Source organism: Gossypium arboreum, chromosome 8 (genome assembly GCF_025698485.1).
Source record: "Gossypium arboreum isolate Shixiya-1 chromosome 8, ASM2569848v2, whole genome shotgun sequence".
In the NCBI taxonomy this organism is placed as follows: Eukaryota; Viridiplantae; Streptophyta; class Magnoliopsida; order Malvales; family Malvaceae; genus Gossypium; species Gossypium arboreum.
Genome location: NC_069077.1, coordinates 498770 through 516115, shown reverse-complemented (window position 1 = coordinate 516115; position 17346 = coordinate 498770). Strand labels below are relative to the sequence as shown.

The 17346-nt window shown below is 30.0% G+C and overlaps 2 protein-coding genes and 1 long non-coding RNA gene across 3 annotated transcripts; 2 read left to right on the top strand and 1 right to left on the bottom strand.

Annotated features, from left to right (window-relative positions):
* Nucleotides 1-1368: 1368 nt before the first annotated feature.
* LOC108469899 (abscisic acid receptor PYL2-like) lies at nucleotides 1369-2151 on the top strand. Its single transcript, XM_017771005.2, has one exon. The coding sequence runs from the start codon at nucleotides 1460-1462 to the stop codon at nucleotides 2027-2029; it is 570 nt and encodes a 189-aa protein (XP_017626494.1). The 5' UTR covers nucleotides 1369-1459; the 3' UTR covers nucleotides 2030-2151.
* Nucleotides 2152-5511: 3360 nt separating this feature from the next.
* Nucleotides 5512-6566, top strand: LOC108469900 (uncharacterized). Its single transcript, XR_001869214.2, has 2 exons — nucleotides 5512-5797; nucleotides 6321-6566. It is a non-coding gene; the product is annotated as an uncharacterized LOC108469900 (long non-coding RNA).
* Nucleotides 6567-6911: 345 nt separating this feature from the next.
* LOC108469898 (ferrochelatase-2, chloroplastic) lies at nucleotides 6912-10696 on the bottom strand. The gene is made up of 9 exons (XM_017771004.2): nucleotides 10308-10696; nucleotides 9930-10230; nucleotides 9696-9839; nucleotides 8633-8734; nucleotides 8129-8232; nucleotides 7905-8031; nucleotides 7652-7804; nucleotides 7467-7567; nucleotides 6912-7371 (listed from the first exon to the last, which is right to left on the bottom strand). Exons 1-9 carry the CDS (start codon nucleotides 10370-10372, stop codon nucleotides 7056-7058), a joined length of 1413 nt encoding a protein of 470 aa, XP_017626493.1. The 5' UTR covers nucleotides 10373-10696; the 3' UTR covers nucleotides 6912-7055.
* Between the last annotated feature and the right edge of the window lie 6650 nt (nucleotides 10697-17346).

The following is a 17346-nucleotide window of genomic DNA, read 5'->3' as shown; positions in this document are numbered from 1 at the left end:
TCATAGAGCTAAAGATGTTATCATTTTAGAATTTAAAAATGATAGAAAATATTTTTGTTGGTTTTAGAAACCCAATTAATTTAGATGATAATTAACAAGTAACAATCATTATTAGTTTAAAGATAAGACAACATCACTTATTGGGTTATTGCACACAAATTGAGTTATGGTGGTTGGCAGATACAAAAGTAATTTTGCCATGATTTCATATCAACAGATTCATTACCAAAAACTTCAATGCTGTCAAACAAAGATTAGTTCTTTTACCAATAATGAGTAACTAAGGTAATAAAATGATATTAACCCAAGTAAAGATTTCACTTCACCATTGGCTATGAGATTTGACATTAAACTATGCATACAACTTGTTAAAAAATTATATATATTTTGTCATCTTGCCAAAAGGGAAAATCCCAACACTAATGATGGAATCTCAAGTGAAGCTAGAAGACAAAGTCCTTTCCCAATATAGCCATTCTAATTTTCTAACCATGAAATCTCTTACATAACTTAGAAGTGAGCATATTTATTATTATTATTATTTTATTTTAAGGAAATCACGAAAACACAAATTACTCACTTGTTGGTTCAAAAGTCCCCATAGGGTATATATGTCTATAAAAAACAATGTGTATATATGTCAAACTATTTTTATCAATCTGGTATGCTTAAATTTAAAATTTGGTCCCTATATTTTAATTTGACATGATTTTTTTAACTATAATATCATTAGTTACTCTAAGCAGATAATAATTATATTTAAGATAAAGTATTTAAGTAATTTTTCTTAAAAACCCTCCTTCCTACAAGGAAAAAGTTGTTAAAATAAAATTCAAGTCCTTATAGTTTTATTATACATTTAGAATTAAGAATCATACTTTTATTTTCAAAATTTTAGTGTTTTTACTTTTTAAATTTAAAAATTTAGGTCAAATTGATAATATTGTTCAAATTCTTTTGTTAAATTCTATGAAGTGACATTGTAAAATAAAATATATTTATTTGGTAGTTATGTAATTAAAAAAATGATGTTTTGATCAACTTGAATTCAACAAAAAAATTGTAATGGTGTTATTCACTTGTAATTTTCAAAATCTAAAAAAGTAGAGGAGTAAATTCATAAAAGTAAAAGTAAGATATTGAATTACAAATATATAAAGAATACATTAACTTATAATAACAAAGAAAAGTCATGGAAGAAGAGTTCTTAAAAAATAAAATCCACATTATTGATTTAATCAAAATTGATAAGGTGACTAATGATGTAATAAAAGTATAGATGTTAAACTATAGGGACTAAAACTCTAATTTAAGCATAATAAAAGTACCAAAATCATAATTTGATCCATATATATGTATATATAAAAGCCCCATTCTCTTAAGCTTTGTCATTTAGTCTCTTTTCCTTCTATATGAACTCAAAAGCCTCCATTTTTTTCCTTCATCATCAACAACAGGCATGGACTCAGCGGAGCCACCCCCTCACGGCCTAACCAAAGAAGAATACACCGAGCTTAAGCCATTGATCCAAACATACCACAAATTCGAGCCAATACCCAACACATGCACGTCCCTCATAACCCAACGCATCGACGCTCCGGTCCGAGCCGTATGGCCATTCATTCGTAGCTTCGAAGCACCTCAAAGATACAAGCACTTCATAAAAAGCTGCAATATGAGCAGCGGCGACGGCGGTGTAGGAAGCGTTAGGGAAGTCACCGTCGTTTCGGGTCTACCGGCGTCGACGAGTACGGAGAGGTTGGAGATGTTGGATGATGAGAAGCATATATTGAGTTTTAGGGTCGTCGGTGGTGAACATAGGTTGAGGAACTACCGGTCGGTGACGTCGGTGAGTGAGTTTAAAGAGGAAGGTAAGGTTTATACAGTTGTTTTGGAATCTTATATCGTTGATATACCGGAAGGGAATAGTGGAGAAGATACGAAGATGTTTGTGGATACGGTGGTGAAGTTGAATCTACAAAAGCTTGGGGTTATTGCAATAGCCGGTTCAGTTCATGGACATGATTGAATATTATTATTAAGGGGTGGTTTTTGTGAAGATGATGTTGGGTTTTTTATTGATGGGATGGTAAAAGTATGTAATAAAAGTTTGATTTTATTTCTTTTAAGTAAATTAGTATTTGTACTAAATCCATCTTTTCTCTTTCTTTTTTTTTTTAAATTTTATTATTTTTATAGTTAAAAATTAGTCTTAATTTATACGTCAAAATGAAATATACGTAGCATGTCACGTGTAGCTGTCGCATAGTATTCTATTAGTTGCGTAATTTTTTAACAAAAAAATGAATGAGCTTTTAATTGAAATAACTAGTTTATTCTTTGATCCAATGTATAAAAATTAATTAATTTATTTTTAGGTAAAATATATAATTTGACTTCTAATATATTAATCTTTATGATACTTTTATTTACGAGGTTTGGTGAATGTTCAATATTATTATATATCTTTAGGTTTTATTTTGAGTGATTGAATGTTTAAACTAATAATATTTTTTTTGAAAATTATGAATAATTTAGATTTTGTATTAAATATTTATCGGTAATTAATATTTATATATAAAAGGGTTATATTATAATAATAATAAATTGGCTTGGGATGGGAAGTGGTGAGTTGTATTTTTAATTAAAATTAAATGTTTCATGAATAAAAATATAAAAATCAAAGTTTATTTGAATAAAATAAAGAGCATAAAAACAGGTACGACCTTACAAGTTTAATCTCTTCAAATATTAGAAAATTAGTCGATTGAGTCTTAACTTGATAAGTATTAGTATTGTTGTTAGTGTAAAAAAATATGGATTCTAGTGCGTTGAAATGTATATTACCCTTAAGGGTTGAGGAAAAGTTATGGGTAGTTCTAGGCATTGTATCAAGATTCTAATTTATATTAATTAATGTTGAGATAAAAAGAGAAATAAATTATAAGTTTTTGGGTGCTAAAATAAGTTACTTTTTTTAAGGTTTCAAGAAAAAAATTATAACAATCTAGCTGTCATATTTCATATTATATTTATAAAGATCATGCATGTTAAATTAGACGCATTTATTTTACATAAAAATTATCAACCCTTCAATAAATATTAATATATACACAATGATACGATAGAAGCATTAGATCGATTCAAAATTTATATACATAACAAGTATGATTATATCAATAAATTTAACGGTTAAATCATTAAAATATTAATAATGTAAGTGAAATCTCCCGTAAATTTGAATACTTGAATTCACAAGAATTAGTTGTATATAGTACAATTTATGGGTGATGGTTTAAGTAGGTGAAAACATGGTGTGGATTTCAAAGTCAACCCAAAATTCAACATCAAGAGGCATGAAAAGATGAAAGTCAAATACATTTTTCAAAAATGTGAGCAATAAACTTGTGACTATCAAACAAATCCCATTAAAATAAAGCTTCTCTTTCATGTATTTTCTCAAACCCCATCTTAGCCAATTACTACTATTCATATATGTGTGTCAATGGCATAAATAAAGCTTTCATGGATTTTCTTTTAAAGAGATAAAATCCTAACTTTTCTTTTCCGTGATGCTATCACATTAATTTTGATTCAAGAAAAAAAATGAGTGGAGATCAGCTTTTTTTCTCTTTCCTTTTTTAATTTTATTATTATTCATGTTTCTTTTATTATAATTATAATATTTTTATGGCACAAGTTTTAAGTTTTTTTTGTCGAGAAAAACAAAATTTAGGAAATTAAATTATACTGACTGATTCGACCATTTTCTTAGATTTATCATTAGCAAGGTCCTCGATCAAGTTGGGGGAGCTCTACTGTCATATTGATACCTTTTGAACCACTGTGTACCATCTTAACAATCCGATCCGTAACTTGATTAGTACAAAATTAAGTTTTGTTCAAATTAAAAATGATATTCAAGTAAAACTTTCTGGATGTTTATATATTTTATGTAAGTGTTGATAGGATGTGCAAATATTGTAGGTTAAATTTGTTAAATCATGACTACATTGAGGGAATGTGTAAATGTTGTGGGTTAAATTTGTTAAATTAATACCAAATTGACATAATGTGCAAATTTTAAGAGATGATTTTGTTATTATATCAATATTGTATATGTAGCATTCGAGTTGTCCATGGGCCGGGTCGGGACCCTATTCCAAAAAAAGTTTAATGTCCAAGTCCACTTTTAGGCCAACCCAGTCAGCCCAAAAAGTCTATTTTATTGTTCAAAAAAAAAATAAAATAATATGTTTTTAATTTATATTTTATATCTTTTATAATTAAATTTAAAATATTAAATATTTTTTATTATTTAAATTGAATTCTTGTTGAGTCGAGGTACAAAAATCCTTATCCAAGCTTGACCCAAGTCAGGCTGGACGGGCTATTTAACCCTTGAATAGGTCTATGTAGAATTAACGTAAAACATTAATGTTTTGATTAATTGTTATTAGTTTCTCACTTTCGAAATTAACAATGACGAAACCTGCTCTGACTTTTTTAGAGAGACCGATTTACTCAATATTGAAATTGAGAGGGATCAAAGAGGTATTTTTACCTCACATATGTATGGTTTAAACATGCCATGGGTCCCTGTACTCTTCACAAATTTAAAAGTTAGTCCTATACTTATATTTCTATAAATTTAGTCCCTTTACTTTTTGGATTTCAAAATTCAAGTCCAACTATTAATACAATTAAAATTATTTTGTTAAATTTAGGTTCATTATATTGTCATTTTTTTCAGTTATACTACTATCAAGTGATTTTTTATAATTTTAAAATGTCACACCAACCAATTTAACAAAAAATAATAATGTTAACAATTAGACCTAAATTTTAAAATCTAAAAGATAAAATTACTAAATTCTTATAAATCAAAATATAGGGACTAAATTCTAATTTTATTAAGAATATTTAGACATATGACATATTTTTAACACACACATATATAGAAGGAAGGTGTGACATTTTTAAAATGTGGGTAGGCAGGTATTTGTTGGGTCTAGACCTATTTATGGGCTGAGCTACTCGTCTAAGCTCTATGGCTCGATTGAAATTTGGTAGGATTTAAGTAAAAATATTATATTTAAAAAATGAACTTAGACAAATGAATAAACCCATTTAAAATATGTTCAACGATCGAGCCCGACTGAACTATCTTGTTTTCTTAAATTTGTAATATTTTATATTATGTTATTTTTATATATTATGTAATTTATAATACATAGAAATTAAATCTATAGTAATATATAATACTACTATAATGTAAACAATTAAAATATTAAAAATTATATATAAAATTATAATAAATAAAAATATTAAAATATAAAATATTAAAATAAAATAAGATAAATATATATTTAAAACAATATAAATTTAAATTAACCATTTATAAATATAATTGGGATTAAAAAATTTTAAATTTATATTTTAAATTAAACTTATTTAAATAAATATAAAATATATTAATATAATGGACTAAATGGACTGATAAACACCTAAAGTTGGGTTTGATCTTAAAAGGCAAACAACACTCGCGGCCTTCGAGTTTAGACCCATTAAACTAAAGTATTGTTGCTTGCTCCCCCTTTTCTTCCCACTGCTTATAAAATCGCTCTCTGTATGCCATCTAGGGTTTCCTTTTCCATACTCTCACAAATGGCGACAGCCGCCAATGCAAATATGGTGGCCAGGCACTTCCCTCTTCCGGTGGTTGGCCGCCTTTTCTTGCGGTGAAGCCAAGCGTCCTCGTGTCGAGAACGCCTTTTACGGTGGTTTCTGATTTAGTGTAATTTTTTTGGTTTCCCTCATCGTAGCATGTATTATTGTATATAGTAGAAATTGATTAATATGGATATGATGGGTGTAAAGTAAAAGGTCTGAGCAAAAGGGAAAAAGCTTATGCTGGTAGTTGATAATGGCGTCGAAATTAAAAGCAAAGGGAGAGGGCCCTAGTCCTTGTTTTAAAGTCATTGCAGTGCGACTCGCGCAACCTCTCCAACAACAAAATTCAAATATGCCTAAAGCTTATTAGCAATGGCTGTTGATATGGGTTGAAATAAAAAGGCGTGGGCTGTGTTTTTAGGATTAAACACTAGCCTAGACTTCTCCCTACATATCTAATCAGTTGCCTCATCATAATGTTTTTTCCCTTTGCGTTTGATCAAAAATCTTCATTGCTGATCCATTGCAATCAATCGATTCCCCCCCTTCCCTTTCTTGTCGTGCGTCTTTTACTTGTTTTTCATTCATTGCTGAGAATTTTTGAAGTTAATGATGATACGTGTATATATGTTCTGAATTTGATGCAGTGTTAAGGAGGATACATTGAATTGCAGATGAAAGGCATTGGGGAATTGCATGTGGGTTAGATTGTTTTGCTCAAAGCTGTAAATGGGAGGGTAGGGTTCGAGTCTGGTTGAATTTGGGTGCTTTTGTATTTAGATCATTCAAAATTGAGGTTTAGGATTTTTGAGTCAAGTTATAATGTATTTCCTGAATTTGGTCCATTCAAGTTGAAGATTTTTGGATAAATAATAATTTATTGAAGTTGATAATTTTGCTACTTGTACGAAGTTGAGGAAAATTGTCCCAAACTGTAAAAGCAACTAACTATTAATCCATATTTGTGAAAAAGTAATTTGATCTTTTTATATATCGTAAAAAGATTAGCTTATCCATTTTTAGTAGAAAGAACAAGACCTCCATGAAAATTTGTTTCTTGTAACCTATCAATTTAACTCAAACATGTAATTTCAAACTAGATTAATTCGAATGCAAAATCCGATTCTATCTAGCTTGATCACAAAAAGTTGACATAAAATGCTCCACGCTCGAGTATCAAACTCAAAATGATTCGATTGGCTAACTTGAAAATACCCTAAACTCCAAAAAATTGAAACTTAGTCCTCAAAAATCTCTTTTTTCTTTATGTAAAGCCAAAATAGTGGCATTCAAACAAGTTCCTGTACTTTTTATCAAAATCAAAGACCCCTATAATCTTGATGAACATGGTAAGCTTTTTTTTTTTTTCTTTAATTTTCTATCTAAAAGAGGCTATTCCTAAATGCAAGCACTACCCTTGGTGTCAATAGCAAGAGAAATGCCAATATCGAGCCGAAGAACATTTTGACAAGGTATCTTAAGGGATCATATTCGGCTTCTTCGTCATTTTCCGTTGAGGCTGACAGGGCTTTTGCTAATGGTAGAGCTTCAACTACAGCATCGGCTAAGTCACTGATGAATAAAGAGTTGCAACCTAGAGCGGGAACACGACCCCAATTCTTGATACCGGACTCGAGAGCTAAATGTTTATATTCCATGTCAATCTCTTCGAGGGTCTCTATGTGTTCACTCACAAAGCTGAAATTTGAGATGGGAAGTTAAAGTTAATATAACTAATCCATAAAACAGTATTAAAGCAAATATTATCAAACGATCTCTTCGAACTAAAGCACCTTATAGGAACAGCTAGAAGACTCTTCACTCCTTTTTGACCAATCTCGACAAGAACTTCATCAGTATAGGGCTTTAGCCATTGGACGGGTCCGACTCGACTCTGGGAGGATAGCATGAAAAGTAAGTTGAGTATAATGATTTCAGTTTTCCGAAGTGAAAGCAGAAACTTGGTTCTAAAACAAACCTGGTAAGCGAGGGTATGATCGTTTCCAATCCCTCTAGCTTTCAGCTCTTGCATGATTAAGTAGATACACTCCTCCATTTGATCTTTGTATGGATCTCCGGCTTCCTCGACATAGCTGACAGGTACCCCGTGGGCACTAAAGAATATCATGACCTAAAGTTCGAAGGTATATTAGAAACCGTCATGATAAAGTTGTTCAGAGGACCATAATTTGATAATATCGAATTATAATTAACAAATTTGTGCAACAAACCTCTTCAGGCTTTGCAAATTTACCCAACTCTTTCTCGATCAAGTCAGCCATAGAGTTAATATAACCTTGTCGTTGATACCATGAAAGAATGACAGATACAGGTAGTCTTGATAAATATGCATCTCCCCTGAAACATAAACCCGCATTTCAGAGCCATTTACGAAGGAGATAAAGTAAAGGATGTTTCAAGCAGAAAGGTGCAACACAAATTATTGAAAACCTACTTGAATATACGTTGGAGAACACGGATGCTGGAACCGGTTGTGGAGATGGAGAACTGAGGATATAGAGGCAGCACAACGAGCTTTGTTATTCTGTCCCGCTTAATCTGTTCCGTTAAAAGAAAAGCTAAGCAATTTAGACTCGATGCACTTCGGAGATAGACCATTAAGTGTTAAAACGAGAGGTACAATTTCAATTTATATGAATTTCAACGGCATTTCCGTATGATACCAAGAACTTGCACCAAGGCATGTCAATGTGTTCATATATTACTCAAACTCAAGTGAGAGTTTCTGATACGAATTTGTTTTGGAGGATCCTCGGAGTGTCATATCCCATACTCATGTCCACATATATGCATTGACACAGGTACTTCAAGAAAAATAAAAACTCGGAGCAACATAAAATTTTCCTTTTCGATATAATATCACAAAAGTTCATAGCATTACCAATGATTATGAAACTTAAAAACTACGCAATTTTGCTTGACCATCAAAATGCCATACCTGTTCAATTGCTTCCTCAGTGAAGGGGAACCAATATCGCATTCCAACATATACATTAGCACGTACGTTCTTTGCCTCCAAAGCCATTCTAAGGGCATCTGCCTGCACCCAAATTCTTGAAGCTATAAAATATGATAATCAAATGCAAACAACGAAAGCTTTACCATAAAGCACAAATCATCACACAGTTCACTTCAGAACGAATATCCTTATGAAAAACAAAAGCATCAAAGCTAAGAGCATCCACCTGCAACAAATTCTTCAAGCTATAAAAATACACTTACCAAATGCAAACAACAAAAGCTTTACCGTAAAGCAAGAGAGCCTTACTAAAAAAATATCCATACAAAAAATGCAAACTTCAAACTAAGGGTATCCAACTGAAACAAATTCACGAAGCTATAAATACACTAATGAAACGCAAACAACAACAACAAAAAAAAAAAAAAACAAAAGCTTTACCATAAAGCACGAACCGGTAACATTGTTCACTTCGTAATAGATATACATAAAACAAAAGCTTCAAGCTAAAGGCATCCACAATACCGTAAAGCACGAATCATAAACAGTTCAGGTTGGAAAAAAGAATATATCCATACAAATAACAGAAACTTCAAACTAAGAGAATCCAACCGAAACAAATTCTTGAAGCTATAAATACACTAATGAAATGCAAACAATGAAAGCTTTACCGTAAAGCACAAATCATAACATGGTCCACTTCGGGGGGAAAAAACATCAAGCTAAGAGCATCCAACCAAAACAAATTCATGTAGCTATAAGTAAACTAATGAAATGCAAACAACACAAGCTTTTACCGTAAAGCGCAAATCATAACACGGTCCACTTCGGGGAAAAAACAACATCAAGCTAAGAGCATCATCCACATCTAAGAAATTCTTCAAGCTATGAAATACAATAATAAATGCAAACAACAAAAGCTTTACCTTTAAGCACGAACCAATAACATCATTCAGTTCATAACAAATTCACTTTCATACAACACTATCCTAGAATCAAGCAACATTCCAATTTTTCTACAATTAAGGATTTCTATTCTTGCCTGTTCATCGGTTATTTTACGCAAAGGTGAACCGCCACCGATAGCAGCATACCCTTCTTTGCTCTTAGGAGCTCTAAGAACAGATATTAACTTTGCCAATGGTCGTTGAAGAAACCTCAATAGCCGAGGCAACCTTATAATATCCTACATAAAACAAACATTAATCACACCATTGAAACTTAAAATTAAAACCCCGAAATGTTTATTAAAAGGATCAAAGGAGACCTAACATACAGGATCAGCAAACAAGTTATACAAAAAGGGTTGAACATCATTAAGTGTCTCGGGACCTCCAAGGTTCAAAAGCAAGACCCCAAGTTTCTCTTCCACAACATGTGAGTGATGAGATCCCATAACATTTTCAGGGAAAGTACAAACACCCAGAGCGCAATTCGTTTGTAACCTCAAATTTCTCTTTTGAATTTGTACATTACTGAGATTGGGTCCTTTGAAAACGCTATGATTTTGAGTATTCAAATCAGAATTTGAGAAATAGCGTGACCCAGAAGCAATATATCTGCTCCGAATAATCGACCTGGAAAAAAAAAATGGGAAACAAAAACTTCATATATAAATCTTTGATCAAAACCCAGAAAGAAACAAAGGGCTAACCTTGAAAATCTGTAATTACGATGGAAGATATTGGATCCAGATAAAGATGCTGCTGCTGCTTCCATGGTTTATTGATCTGAAGAACTATTTCTCTTTGGGATAGAAAAGAGCAAAAGAAAATGATCAAAGAAAAATCAATGGAAACTGGGTTTTAGGTGGAATTCCATGGGTTAGTTGAGAAGAAAATGGAGAAATTTTTATTATGAAAAAAAAAAAATCAAAAAGTCAAATGAATACAACTACGGTCTACGGTCCCAATGAGTAACACGTATTGTTTAAGAAAGTTAAGAGCTTTATTAGTGTTTTTATTAAGACGTTCAGAGGTAGGCTTTTTAATGTGATGGAGAGGCCTAAACCTCCATAGCTTCCTATGAAGCTCAAATACTACGGCACTGCTTCTCGTTTTATACTATATAAATATATTTATTTATTTAATTATTTATTTATTTTCCCAATTTTTGGAATTTTTCAGCACCCAAGCTTGATTTTTTTTTTTTGCAAGCATAAGGTAACTTATATTTTATGATCTTATTTTATATTATCATAAAATTATACATATCCTATTTTGAAGATTTTAAGTAAAATTATAAGCTTTTAAGCAAAAAAATATATTTAATTATAAACACTAAATATATATTCAAATTAACTATAAATAAAAATAAAAAATTACATGCCACAATCGGATTAATAATTGGAATTATCCAAAGTTAAATTTTAATAATTCTTTGAGAGAACTTGTACACAATAATGACTTTAGAATTTTTTAAGGTTATCGAAATTAAATTATAAATTGTTGAGAGATTAATATATTGAAATTAACTCGTGTATTTTGAATTTCATCATGATATTATAATGCTTTCATATAAGTTTTGAACTTTCGACTTATTTTTAAATAATTAAGCTTTATTTTATTAGTTTTAATCATAATTCGTAAAGGTGGAAAGTTTTTTTATAAATATTTCTAAAAATCAAATTATCAATTAAATAAATAATAATTAATAAATCTCATATAATAGTTGTTTTGAAACATAATTTTTATTTTAATTTTTAATTAAAATCAAATATAAAGAAAAAAAAGAAGAAGAAAGAGTGACTAAAATGAAAACTTATTAAAGCTAAGTGACTAAAATATGTGTACAATAGCATTGCTTAACCTCAAATAAATAACAAATGACCAAAATAAAAAGATCTATAAGAACAATACCCTTATTGCAAAATATTTATTTCAATGCCTAAAATAAAATTGATAGGATAAAATATATGGTAAGCTATACAAATGATCATTATTAAGCGATCAACTATATAATTTACTCATTATTATAAAAACCCTTTCTCGATTAACAAGTCATTTTTCGAGCTAATTCTCGAAATTAATGGGTTTCTCTTGAAACTTTATTTTCTTTTTTTCATTAATTTTCTTCTAAATATAATAATTTATGACCCTTTGATTGATAAAATTTTGTCCAAAGAAAATGGAAAAACCTTAAATAAGAAAAAAAAATACTTTAGATTTACTCTTGTTGTTAACATTATGATATTTCTTAAATTCTCAAAATTGGTCATTGAAATTGAAAATAAAATCCGAGTTAAAAAATATAGCATTGAAAAATCTAATTGTTCAATCAATAATTATATAACAAAACATGATCAACATTTAATTTTTCATAAGAGAAAATTTAAAAGAGTTAATTGATAATGATTTTTAATTTTATAAATTGATTAAGAGATTATCATGTGTTCTATTTATTATTTGTTTTAATTTTTAAATCCATAAGAAGTAATACATATCACTAATAATATAATTTAGTGTTAAATTATTTACCAATGGATTAAAAACAAAATTATTTTTACAAATATATTAAATTATTTATATAATTTTATTATATATTATATATTTAAAAATTGTATTTTCTATTATTTTAATGGCATTTAGTTAATTACTAACTTTAATTTCTTAAAACATAAATAAAAAGGGTTATTTACGAATTGGATAATTTCAGCTATAAATAAAGACAATTAATAGATGTGGAATGTCTCTGTTTTAAAAGTTAAAAGTTTTGATTAGAAAGTTAGGATCAAATTCATAGAATTTATAAATGTGAAGGGTTAAATTTTTTGAATTGTTTAAAATTAGGACCAAATTGATATAATAACTAAGAATTGAGGACTAAATGTGTTATTATATCAGTTAAGAAAAGGCTTCCCATTATCAATTTAGAACAAATTTAAATACTAATGCCTAAATTGAAAATTTGTAAAGTTGAGTGGCCAAAACAAAAACACAAGCATAATTAGGTGACCATTTAAATAATTTACCCTAAAATATAAAACATTCTATACCAGAACCTGATTAGATTATATATAAAACCACAAGCAATTGTCAGAGAACAATTATCTTTCCGTTTCGAACCGAAAAAAGAATTATCGGAAGTGCAGTTTTCCAGATTTAGAAGTTAGAACTTAGAACCAAAATTATATATATATTTTTGGTAAAGTTTTTAAAATCACTTTAAAATTAAAAAAAAAAAATGTTTTGAATGATCAGTGATAGCCGCGCGCACACAAAAAAAAAGGTGGTGGACACACTAACTAGCATTATTGCGAGAACAATACAAAAACACTGAAAGGGTAAATTCGGCTTCACAAACAGATCAAAATTTCAGATGAAAGTAACATAATTGTAGAGAATGTAGCTGTTTTTTATTGTTTGGCTGCAGAGAAAACGCAAGAAAATATACTAAAGGTCCTAACAGAGTTGTATATGAAGAGAAAATATCTCTCATTATACTAATAAGAACATTATTACTCCATAACAATACTGAAAATAATCGAAATCCAAAACATCAACCATATCGATAATCTTTGATCTGCAAATAGCATAACTACCTCACTTCATATATATAGATCTGCTACTAGAACTAAATTCAAAGCAGATTTTAAAAGAAGTATACATATATAAATGAGAAACCGATGCACTCTCTACAGCATCCATAGCTGGAGAAGTAATCACCGGCGACAAATTAACAGCATAACTACGTCACTTCCATATAAGATGTATAAAAAGAGAAAATATCTCTAATTATACTAATAAGAACGTTATTACTCCATAATAATATTCAACATAATCAAAATCAAAACATCAACCATATAATAATCTTTGAAGCGCAAAACAGCATAACTCACTCATATATATAGATCCGCTACTAGAACTAAAATTCAAAGCCGACTTAAAATGAATCTTATATAAAAATGAAAATCCGAAACACTTTCTAGAGCATCCATAGCCGTAAACACATGGAAACGCCGTAACAAGATGCATCATACTCAGAGCACGAGAGTGGAGCCGAAGAGCAGAGCCACGGCGGCGGAGAAAACAGAGACGAATGAGGGAGTGATAGAGCCGGTTCCTGAGTTAGGACTTGGAGCTGGAGCTTCAGCAGCCATGGCGGAAGCCATTAGAGCAAAAACAGAGACGAAAACAAGCATCAAAAAATTCATGGAGGAAGCCATTTTTGGATGAAAAATTGAAATTCTCTCTTTAAGAGACAAATCGAAAGGACGAAAAATATTTGAAATTTTTTGAGGGCAGTGTGAGGCGTGAGACAGGTGGGGACGGTACATATAGAGGGAAAGTTCGGGCAGCTGCCTGGATTTCCAGCGTGGTTAGAGTTGGCACATTTCAAGGGGCTTCTTTTTTGGGGGGCAAAATCCAAGGGGCTTCCTTAATTTGGTTAATTGCTTATAAAATTTCCATTTACAGCTTTCGGGTAAATGTACGGCTGAGGGATAAGAGTAAGATTGTATTTTATCATTGTTAATTTTAAAGAATAAGTAAACTAATTTTGTACATTAAATCAAAGTACAAATTTATAATTTTTTAAAATTTCATCTATTCCTACACATGACTAATAAAATATGTCACGTGTAACTCATTTTAAGACAATGACTAGTTTTCTAGAGTTAACCTTTTAATTTAATATACATGAACTGATTTACTCATTTTTTAATAAAATGAATAAAATATAATCTAAATCTTAAAATAAACACCTCTATAATACTTTTATTTTCACGATAATTTTTTTGCTATGTTAAATTTTCGCCATTAATATTGGTTATGTTTATTTCAATGACTATGACTTTATGGAGAAAGAAATTATAGTTGGTAGGATTCACGAACCGTTGACATGAGCAAATCACAATCACAGTCATATCATTGACAGTTAATTACATAATGCGTGGGCTTTGATTAATGTACTACGGTACCAATGGTATCGGCAAGTACATCTCATACCAGTAGTAAAACGGAACCTCGGGTATACATTCTATTCCGGTAAAGTTTCCAGCCAATATGTTCCGTCAAATTTCGGCTGCACCGTTGAAAAATGATGTACCGCCCGAAATGCTAGAACTAGAATCTGTGGCTTTGTTTTGTGGTAGTTCGATGGTTTCTCGGGTTTATGAGTTAATGCTATAAGCTTTAAGCTCTTTCGATGGCTTAAAAAAAAGAAATAATAAAATATAAACCGATACCAATGTCATCAAATGTGAGATTATTTTCGCTCAACACACCTTAATTATAAGCTAATATATATATAGTTTATTATCTCCAAATAACTTCATACAATGATTAGATTTGAATAAAATGAGCATAATTTTATTAGAGAAAAAACTGAAGAGACCAAAAGAAAAGCCTTTTCATTCTCCTTTTTTCTCAGTGGAGAATATAAGAATAAAAGACGAATAAAAATCGTGTGGGATTTTTTAAATTTAAAAGATGATTTATAATAATAAAAAGCATGAACTTAAAAAGGTACAAAAAAAAGTTCAAGAAAATATAAACCATTAAAAATGGTTATTAAATAGCATCAACTTTTCGTCTCGAATCCACGAAGTGCGTAACCACGAAGCAAATTTCCAGGTTTAGAAGTTAGAAACGAAATTCAATTTTCGGTAAAGTATTTAAAGGTGCTTTAAAATTTAGAAAGAAAATAAATAAAGAATGTTTTGAAAGAATAGTGGTGTTTTGAAAGAATAGTGGTGAGCAAGCACTAACTAGCATTATTGCGAGAAACGTGAAGCAATGAAAGGGTAAAGTTGACTTTACAATCTGAATAAATTTCAGAGGGAAGTGCAATGTAACATAATTGTAGAGAATGTAACTGCTTTAATTGTTTGGCAGCAGCGAAAACGCAAGAAAATATTCAAAACTACGTAAGAAACTATGAAACAAAACGGAGAATATATATAAAAAGTGAAAATACCACTCATAATGCTAACAAAATATTTGAAGTCCAAACATCAACAATCAAATAATCTTTGATGCACATAATTACTTCTCTCTCATATTATATATAGAATCATCCCTTAGATCTACTATTATTATTGAAATTCAAAGCCGAATATATGTATATATAGATCCAGGAGTCTCTCTACAGCAACCGTAGAAGCCATAACAAGGTGTATCACCTTCAGAACCGGAGAGCGGAGCCGAAGAGCAGAGCCACGACGGCGAAAACAGAGACCAGTGAAGGAGAGAATGAGCCGGATCCCGACGTAGGACTTGGAGCTGGAGCCTCGGCAGCCATGGCGTAAGCCATTAGAGCAAAAACAACTAGGGAAAGAAGCATCAGAAAATTCATTGAGGAAGCCATTGTTGATTGGTTACTGAAAAACTTGAAAATTTTCTTTTTAAGCTTTAAATCAAAAGAAAATTTTGCGGGTAGTGAGAGTTGTGAGATAAGAGGGGTCGATATATAGAGAGGGAAAGTTCGGGCAGCTGCCCGGATTTCCAGCGTGGTTACAGTTGGCATTTTCGAGGGGTTTCCTTAATTTCGTCAATTGTTTATACGTGTGTAAAATTTTCATTTACCGCGTACTGTTGGCGGTTATTTTGGACGCGGTTAATGTTTGTTAATTTTTATTTGGCTTAATATACTAATTGGTATTTAAGTTTAATTTTAATGTTCAATTTAGCATATAAATTTTTTTTCTAATTTGGTATGCAAACCTTTTAAATTTGATTTTTGAGGTATTTTTTTCTTTAATTTAGTGCTTAAATTTGACTTCAAATTTTAATTTAGTATTTAAGTTTTTTTTTCCTAATTAAGAACTCATGTTTTTTTTTTCATGAGAGCATATATGTCAAACATTCATTGGTCACGTGACATTGTTTGATTTAGATACCAAATTGCATTTTAAACCCAAACTTAAGTACAAATTAGGACAAAACAATTAGGTACTAAATTAAACCTTGAAGCCACATTTAGGTGTCGAATGGTACATTAACTCTTTTCTTTTTCTTATAAGTTAAGGATTTTTTTGGGCTAATATGCAGATTTGCCATTATAGTTTAGCTACAAATTGAAATTTGCCACCATATTTTAGTTTTATTGATATTTGCCCTTGTACTTTTGAACTAAAGGTAAATTTACCTCACTATTTTAATTCTATATTGAATTTTACCAATTCTAATTGAATTTTGAAACTAAAGTTTGATTTTTATTATTGAATTTTACCATTCAATTTTATTTTAAATAACTTGAAGACAAATTTAATAAAATATTTTTAATAATTTATTTTAATAAATAAATAATTAATATAATTTTAAATATTAATAAAAATATTATTTATAAAAGTAAAATTAATTTGACATAGCTTAAATGTTTAAACATGCGATGATATGACTAGAGGAGAAGTTAGAATTTTTTTTTGAAAGCAGAATTAATTTGTATATTTTACAATAGTAAAATACAATTTCATAATTTAAATAGCCTATAATATGCAACTTACAAAAAAAAAATAGCTTCATGATTGAGAATACCACATTTCAAAAATTAGAAATCGCAACAAATACAAAGTACAGGGACTTTCATGGAATTTACCAATATATTCAGTTCCAGCATGGCCGAGGTCCATGGATAAGCCCATAATGGACCCAAAAAGTAAAGATTATAAAGACGTCCATTAAGCCATTTATAATTCTAGGCCTACATTCATAAAATTCCAAGTCCATCTATATCAAAATGTTATTTTTTTTAAT